Raw genomic sequence first — 8,850 nt, 5'->3', positions numbered from 1 at the left:
TGGCCATCACTGGAAAGAGAGGCCCATTGGACTTGCAAACTTTATATGCCCCAGTACAGGGGAATGCCAGGGCCAAAAAATGGGAGTGGGTGGGGAGTGTATTGGGTACTTTTTGGATAGCATTGGAAATGTAAATGAGGAAAATACCTAATTAAAAAAAAAGAAAAAAAAAAACCTTCCAGAGGAGGAACTTTTTTAAAAAAACTAAAGAGTGAAGACTTCAAAATATGGCACCAAGACGATTCTAGTTTTTCTCAGTAGAAATATTAGAATAAATTTCACACACACACACACACACACACACACACACACACACACACACACACTGCTGACTAGGTTCCTCAGTTTCCTGCAGAGAAAACAAATTGTCAAGAACAAACTGTACCGGATTTTGGTGATACATCAATTTTGAAGCATTCAAAGAGTACCTTTATCCTTAATAGTTCAAAATAGTTTTCCTTTATCATGTTAATTTGTGGGAGATATTATTTTTACAGATATGAAAGAAGATGAAACTTACTTGCAGGTTAGGATGCGCACCAAATCATTTGGCTTATAGAGCTCAATGCACACAGCACAGCTATCTCCATCAGGGCCAATTTCCTATGGATAAAGAGTGAGGTGTGACTCAAACAAGAAAAAGTTTCAAAGGCGATTTAAACTTGACACTTTGAGGAGGTAAAATAATAAAGTCGACAAAATGGAGAAAGAACAAAAGTAAATCATGTAGTACTAACTTCAGCTTAACTATTGGGGAGCAGGGCGGGGGGAGAGGAGAGGGGGCTTTCGGGATAGCATTTGAAATGTAAATGAAGAAAATACCTAATAAAAAATGGGGAAAAAACCGTTGGTAAGTTTTATTATGTTCTCTAAAAATGGTATAATTTACATTTAGTAAAAGCCAGTCGTTTCCTTTACTGTGCTACATGTTATGAAGAACATATGCAGTGATAATATTCCCACCACAATAAGGTACAGAACAGTGACATTAACCAATCCATAGCCCCGTAGGAACTAGGGCTTCCTTTCATTCTCAACCTCTGCCCATAGCTGATATATGTTCAATTTCTACAGCTTAGACTTCTTATAATAATGCCATATAAATAGAATCATGTACTATATCTAGCTTTTGAGGTTCAGATCCTTCACAAGGTCCTTGATATTCATGTATGTTATTGTATGTAGCAGTAGGACTTTCTTACCCTTTTATTACTATATTTTATTCTATGATATGAATATTCTAAGTTTATCTATGGATTTTGATTCTTTCCAGTTTGAACAATTTCTAATAACTACATTTAAGAATTTAATGGGAATATAGGTGTTTCCTTCCTTTATGGTGAATATCTAGTAAGATAAGTGTAGTTTTTGTAGGGTGGTCATGATCATTTAGTCTTATCACCAGAAGATACATAAGAATTCCAGACAGAAGCTGTATATATTCACCAGGTCTTGACTTTTCCAGTTATTTTCACTTTTAGCCAGGCTAATGAATGTGTACTGGTCTCACGTGTGGTTCTAACTTTGTATTTCTCTAATGACCAGTGACATTGAGTATCCTTTTGTATACTTCTCAGCCATATGTTCCTTTGATGAAATGTCTATTTAGCATACTTATTACATTGCTTAACTTTAAAGAAATATTGTTATTGCTGTGAGCTGGGAATTGAACCCAGGACTTCTGTAAAAACAGTAAGTGCCTTTAAACTCTGCACCATCTCCTCAGCCCATGTTTATTCAAAGTAATAAGCACATATAATAGGAAGTTTCATCATGTTATTTTTAGTCTCTGTTATTTTTATTTTATGTGTTTTGAGTGCCTGAAGGTATGTGGGTATGTCATATGCATACAGTGCCCAAAGGGGCCAGAAGAGGGCGATAGATCCTCTGGGTCTGGAGTTACAGATGATTGTGAGCCACCATGTGGTTGCTGGGAATTGAACTCAGGACCTCTGGAAGAGCAGCCAGTGCTCTTAACCACTGAGCCATCTCTCTGCCGCCTCACTGTGGAATTTTAAATTTGTTTTGTTATTGATATGTCCTCCCATATGCTCTACCATCTCCCTGACCTCTCTTATACTCTCGTATACTCCCCCATAGCCTTTCTGCTTTTATACCACATGTTTGCATCGATATTTTTATTTAGTGATTCCTGTTGTTATGGGGTCAAAAGTTCTTTATGTTCTAACCATAGTCGTTTAACAAATATGTGGTTTGAAAATATTTTCTCCAAGACTGTACCTTGCGTTTTCTTTCTTTAAAAACTGTCTTTCAAATAACAGAAGATACATCATCATCATCATCATCATTATTATTATTATTATTGGTTTGGCTTGTTTGTTTAGTTGATACAGGGTCTCACTCCGTAGCCCTGGCTGTCTGGGAATTTGCTATGTACAGCAGGTTGGCCTCACATTTAGAGACACCTATGCCTCCCAAGTTCCGGGGTTAAAGGGTGTGCTCCACTATGTCCACCAAGAATTGAAATTACCTTTATTTTTATTTTATTATACTTTATATGTATGTAAGTTTTAACTTCTTGTATGTCTGTGCACCATGTGCATGTCTGGTCCTGCAGAAGCCAGGAGAGTGCATCAGTTCTCCTGGAACTGGAATTATAGATGGTTGTGAGCCACCCATACGTATTAGGAATTGAACATGGGGTTCTCTGAAAGAGTAACTGGTGCCTTTGATCCATCTTACCAGGCCCTTTAAACTTTGACAGTCAAATTCCACATTTTCTCTGAGGATTTGTTTTTGGGGTCATACATAAAACCTACTAATATAAAATATTAGTGTATTCCATAAAATGAATTATTTTTTCTCCAAAGACTTTATCAGCTGTATATTTAGGCCTGTAATCTTTTTTTTATTTAATTTTTTACACTGTATGGAGAATGGGAATATTTTTATAATTGACACTGTGATGTCTAGTTTTCTATCAATTTGACATAAGCATCATTTTGGAAGAAGGCATCTCAATTGAGAAAATGTTCCCACCAGCTTGGCCAGTAGTGCACTTTCCTGGTTGATGGTTTATATAGTGCGGGCATAGCTCACTGTGGATGGTGTCACCCTGGGCTGGTAGTCCTTGGTGTTATAAAAAAGCAGACTAAGCAAGCAGTCAGTAAGCTCCTCCATGAGTTTCTGCGTCCAGGTTTCTGCCTTGCCTTCCCTCAGTGATGGAATGTGATATAGAACTATAAAGTGACATGGACCCTTTCCTCCACAAAATGCTTCTGGTCACAGTGTTTTAATCAGTTCATTGCATTCTGGTTTTATTATTCATAAAAACAAAATAAACTAGCCAGGCATCTGTTGGTCCATTTCTGGATTCTACTCTGATCATTCATCTATTGGTCTCACACTTCTACACTCTCACAGATACAGCCTTAAAATATTTCTAAAAATTGGAAGGTGTGAATTACTATTTGAAGTTGTTCCTCTTTTAATCCCCCAACCCTATATTTAGACAAGGTCTTTCTATATAGCCCAGGCTGAACTTGAACTTGCAATCCTTCTTCATCAGCTTGCTAGGTACTAGAATTGAAGGCATGTACCAGCACTGTCCCACACACTCTAGAAATGGAGTCATGTGAGAATTATTAGTGCTTGTGAGCACATTCCAAAAAAACAAGAGTCTTGTGACCTTAGTTTCTTCAAAACATGGAATTGTTCTTGGAATGTGGCTTCATGCTCTTCCCGGGTGTAGCAGATAGGACTGAGTTTGCTTTAGAGTCTTCAGTATTCCTTGCTGTTCTTATTTAATTAAATGCTCATATGCTTCTATGGAAACTGTGTTTGCCATGTGTGGCTTGTCCTTGTAATTGTCTACCACTTAAAATCATGAAAACTTTACTCATGTAGCCATTCTTAATCCTCAGAATATAGATTTTTTTCTGGTTCTCTGAAGAAACTTGGCTATTGCATGAGACTTTAGTCAAGCTTGTTAACCAGACTCCATTTTCCCAGCCACCATTTCTAGAGAAGTGATATAGGATATCCAACATCTACAGCTCTTATTCAAAATTATTTTGATTATGCTGATACTTGAGCGTCGACAATATTTTCTCGTGAAAATTTTTGGTGAAACTGTATCTAAGCCATACGTTAGTTTAAGATGAACTGACACCTTAACAATGAACTTTTTTATCCCAACACAATACATGTCTCCATTTCTTTAGATTTTTCTTTTCCTTTTTCTAAAAAATTTTATTAATCATTTTATTTGTTTATATTTCAAATGTTATCCCTCTTCCCAGATTCCCCTCTGCAAACTCCCATCCTATCCCCTTGCTTCTATGAGGGTGCTCTCCCACCCACCCACCTCACTCCCACCTCACCACCCTAGCATTCCCTCACAATGGGGCATCAGGTCTTCACAGGACCAAAGGCCTCTCCTCCCATTGATGTCCGACTAGGCCATCCTCTGCTACCTATGCAGCTGGAGCCATGGGTCCCTCCATGTGTGCTCTTTGGTTGGCTGAAGGTTTTTTTTTAAACTTTTTTCCTCCATATTTACAATTGAACTCAAAGTCTCAAGGATGAAAAGCAAGAACTCCAGCACTTGGTGCTGTGCAAATTTTAACATGTCAATCTTGTATATATTTTGAATATTTAGAGCCAAGCACCTAATGCTTCCCATGGTGTTAGAAATGGTAAATCTTTACTTCACTAAGTCATGCCGATTTTTTTTTTTGCTGATGTCTTTTCTCATCAATGTCCAAAATAAACATTCAAACAAAGTCGTCCTGAAGCACTATATTAGTTTTCTATCATTGCCATCACAAATTATGATCTCTTACAAGCTACACAGTAATAGAATGCCTTATTACCTTTTGTGGAGGTCAAGAAGTAACCGAGGGGTTAGCAGTTCTTACTGTGAGCTTCAGGGAACATGCCTGCAATTACTTTTCCTAGCTTTGAAAGAGTCCTGGTATTCCTGGTTTCATGGCTTTTTCTTTGAACCACTCAGCCTTTCTTTATTTCACAGCAATGCTGCTATGTATGGTGGTCAAACCTCCTTCTTCCCCGAGCTTATATGGATTCTGATTATATTTAGGACTTGTCTAAATAGTCCTGGATGATCTCATTCTCAAACTTTCCATTGCTGCAATTTTGTTCTGCCAGATAATAATATTCACAGGTGCCAGTGATTAGCATGTAAGGTACAGTCGGGGGCCATTGTACAGTCTAATTGCAGTATTGAATAGAATTTTTAATACTCAATGAGGTATATAAATGGCAATGAAAAGGCATTTGGACAATTGGCATTTAGTTTGAACAATGGTTTGGTAGTATTGCTTTAAAAGTAAGAAAAGTACCTTGTCTCCTTGTTTCAAGGTGCGCAGCTGAAGCCTTCCAATAGCTTTTTTAGCATCTGCCTTTAACTGCCTCTGTAATAAAAAACAGATTATTAGAAGACATATTTTTAAAAGAAGTATGATTTAAAGTAATGATTCAAATATCCATCATTAAAAGTTACTGTCTAAATGAAACTTTACAGATTAGAATCTGTGGCTGGGGAGATGGCTCAGTTGATGAGGTGTTTATTATGTAAGCTTTAAGGATCTAAGTTTGATGCCTAGCACTCAGTAAAAGCAAGGCGTCATACTGTGTGACTCTAATCCAGCACTGAAGAGGCAAAGACAGGATGATCCCTGCACCTTGGTAGCCAGTCAGTCTAGTTGATTCAGTGAGTTCCAGGTTCAGAGAAAGACTGTATCAGAGAGTAAGGTAGAGAACTATTGAGAAAGACACATGTCTTTGATCATTGGCTTCCATATGAATGTACAGTTGCCTGCAAACATAACGTGTGTGTGTGTGTGTGTGCATGCACAAAGATTTTTAATTGGAAAGTTTGTATACAATATATTTTGATCATATTCTTTCCTTTCCTCCAATTCCTCGCATATCCTCCCCACCCTAACCCAACTTCATGTTCTGTCTCCCTTCACCTCCTCCCCCATCAAAAGAAAACAAAAACACAAAAGTTACAACAATAAAATAATGTTAGTAAAGAAAAAATATATCAAAACAAAAAGTACACAAAACCAAATAAAAAAACATGGAGTCTGTTTTGCTTTAGCTATGTACTCCTGGATATAAGGCCTGCCCTTATGAGCGGTTGATATACCCACTCTATTGGAGGAAACTGAATTTCTCTTTCTCAGTAGGTATCAACAAGAAATAGCTTCTTGGCGCGCGCGCACACACACACACACACACACACACACACACACACACACACAAATAAACTAACCATAATACATATCCCCTTTATCTGATATCAAGAATGATCTTCCAAATTACTGAAACATTTTCTTTTTTCTTTTTTTTAAAAATGTATTCACTTTATCCCGATGACTCCCCCCTCTAACATTCTCTCCCCCATCCCACAGTCCCCGCCTTCCCCTTCTCCTCTGAGAGGATGCATGGTCCCTACCCTGGTACATCAAGTCTCTGATGGGGGTAGGCACTACTCCCACTGAGGAATGGATTCTACATACAGGTTTAGGGATAGTTGTTCAGGACCCACATGAAGTCTGAGCTGCACATCAGCTACATATGTACGGGAAACATTTTCTCATAGTCCACTGAGTCAATTTTATGCTGCCTATACATTCACAGCTGTGTGGGGCCATCCACTAGATCAGTGGTTTTCAACCTCCCTAATGCTACAACCCTCTAATAATAGTTCCTCATGTTGTGCTGACCCCCTCCAACAATAACATTATTTCATTGCTACTTCATAGCTGCAATTTTGCCACATTTATGAATCCTAATATAAATAAATATCTGATATGCAACCCCCTGGGGTTGCTAACCACAGGTTGAGAACCACTGCACTGGAATACAGTGTATATACCATGGATAAACCCTTAAAGAAAACTGACATTTCATTACAAATACCCATCAACTGTTAATGGTTCCACTAGAGGTGGAGTTTTCCAGCCCATCTTCCTTCTTCTTCATGCAGGCATGCTGACTCTTTTGCAGGTAATCAGTTACTGTGAACTCAGTGCAGTGGTCCGATTATGTCCAGAAGATACTGTTTTCCTCCCTCTTCTAAGATATTCCCTGTGCCTTGGGGTTAAGCCCTGTGATATAGATGTCCCATTTATGTCTGAGTATACCAGAGACACTTTGTTCTCTGTACTTTGACCAATTGTTTCATTGGTAACTCCTGTCCATGGCACAAAGTCACTCCTTTGATGAGGACCAAAAATAGCACTGATCAATGGGTATAGACTTATGAATTTAGAAGACAGTTTGATACTATGTCAATCTAGCAAAATACTAGTAATAGCTCCACCCCTTGGGTTCTTGGCCAGATTTATAGTACCAGACATTACTTTCTCATGTAGAATGGACCTTAAATCCCCAAATTACTGAAACTTACTGTGTTTCCCTACTTTTAAAAATAGCATCCCTGGGACCATAATGGCAAAAAACAGTATGCCTCTCTTCCAAATGGATTCAGACGCTATGAATTTTTGAAGCAATTTTCCTATTTTCAAGCTCAAAGGACCTTAAAGTATACCTTCTCCAATTTCTTTTCTGAAATGGGTCTTGTTCGAACAAAAGTGCACAGGATTTGAATTCAAATGGACCTAGATTAAAAATCTGATTTTGTCATTGACTAAAGAATAACACTGACAAGTCACCAAAGTATTACACTTACTTTTCTATAAAATGAAGAAAATAACGCCTATATGTTTAATATTAGAAAAACCTGCTGCTTACAACCAATTTTGTCTAGGAAGGAGGATGGATTCCAAATTGTTTCACTGAGCATGTATCTAAGATGAGTCTGGATAGTCAACATCAAAGCAAAGCTCTTATAGGGAGTGGACCAAAGACTGAAATAGTCTGCATAATTGAGTCACAAGTCATATTACAAAGAAAATGACCCTACAAGTTAAGAAAAGATTGCAAAGAATGGAATCATTGGGAGACTGTCTTGCTTTTATGAAGCTGGAATTGGCTATAGGAATAAAACAAGATATTTGGTCTTAATTTGGTATAATGCAGCAAATAAATCTTTTCTGTTTTTCAGAAAACATCTATATTTTATTTAAGAATGTCTCAGGTGAATATACTCATGTGTAAACTGAACTTGCGGTAGCTTACATACACATCAAAGTCGATGGGATGTGAACTCAAGGGCATTTCAGCAAGACAGATCATACACGATCATATTCTGAGTTACAATCTTAGTTTTAGTTGCAAAAATGAATAAACATAGCAGAACTTCATAAAAAAAATTGGTATTGAGAACCAGCGTTCATTATGAGAAAGAAAGAGCTTTCCTGCCCCCATCCCCCACCTCCCCAGAAAGGTTTCCAGCTCACAGATATATCATGGAAATTATATATAATGCAAATAAAATACCTAACATAGTGCCTGACATATCATAGATACTCAATAAAACATTTAGTAAATGGAAATATAAACTAGGGTTTGTAAGTGAGTAACATACCTGTGACTGTTCCAGACAATGATATTTTGAAAGAAAGTAATCCATAGTAGGGGTATGTAAAGAATGTCCCTAGTGCCTAAAGATGTGCCCCATATATCATTTTTGAAAGATATTTGACTGAAAGCTAACATAATTACTAACCAAACTCCTTTTCTTCTATCACAGGAAGAGCAAAAACCTGGCTCGAATTGCCCCTTGACCAGTAAATACAGATGAGTAAAAATAACTAACGCAGCTGGGCGTGGTGGCGCACACCTTTAATCCCAGCACTGGGGAGGCAGAGGCAGAGGCAGAGGCAGAGGCAGAGGCAGAGGCAGAGGCAGGTGGATTTCTGACTTCGAGGCCAGCCTGGTCTGCAGAGTGAGTTC

At 37.9% G+C, this 8,850-nt stretch overlaps 1 protein-coding gene across 1 annotated transcript in view; it reads right to left on the bottom strand.

Moving 5' to 3' along the window:
* The window catches only part of Rnf128 (ring finger protein 128), a 61,166-nt gene that overhangs the window by 8,763 nt on the left and 43,553 nt on the right, over window positions 1-8,850 (bottom strand). The window contains exons 3-5 of the mRNA XM_021152760.2: window positions 5,325-5,396; window positions 521-603; window positions 334-349 (exon numbers count right to left, since the gene is read on the bottom strand). Of these exons, the coding sequence (XP_021008419.1) occupies window positions 334-349; window positions 521-603; window positions 5,325-5,396 (171 nt within the window). The remainder of the gene's footprint in view (window positions 1-333; window positions 350-520; window positions 604-5,324; window positions 5,397-8,850) is intronic.

This window comes from Mus caroli, chromosome X (assembly GCF_900094665.2).
Source record: "Mus caroli chromosome X, CAROLI_EIJ_v1.1, whole genome shotgun sequence".
NCBI lineage: Eukaryota > Metazoa > Chordata > Mammalia > Rodentia > Muridae > Mus > Mus caroli.
The sequence above is the reverse complement of the archived record's forward strand: the minus strand, read 5'-3'. Positions and strand labels throughout refer to the sequence as shown.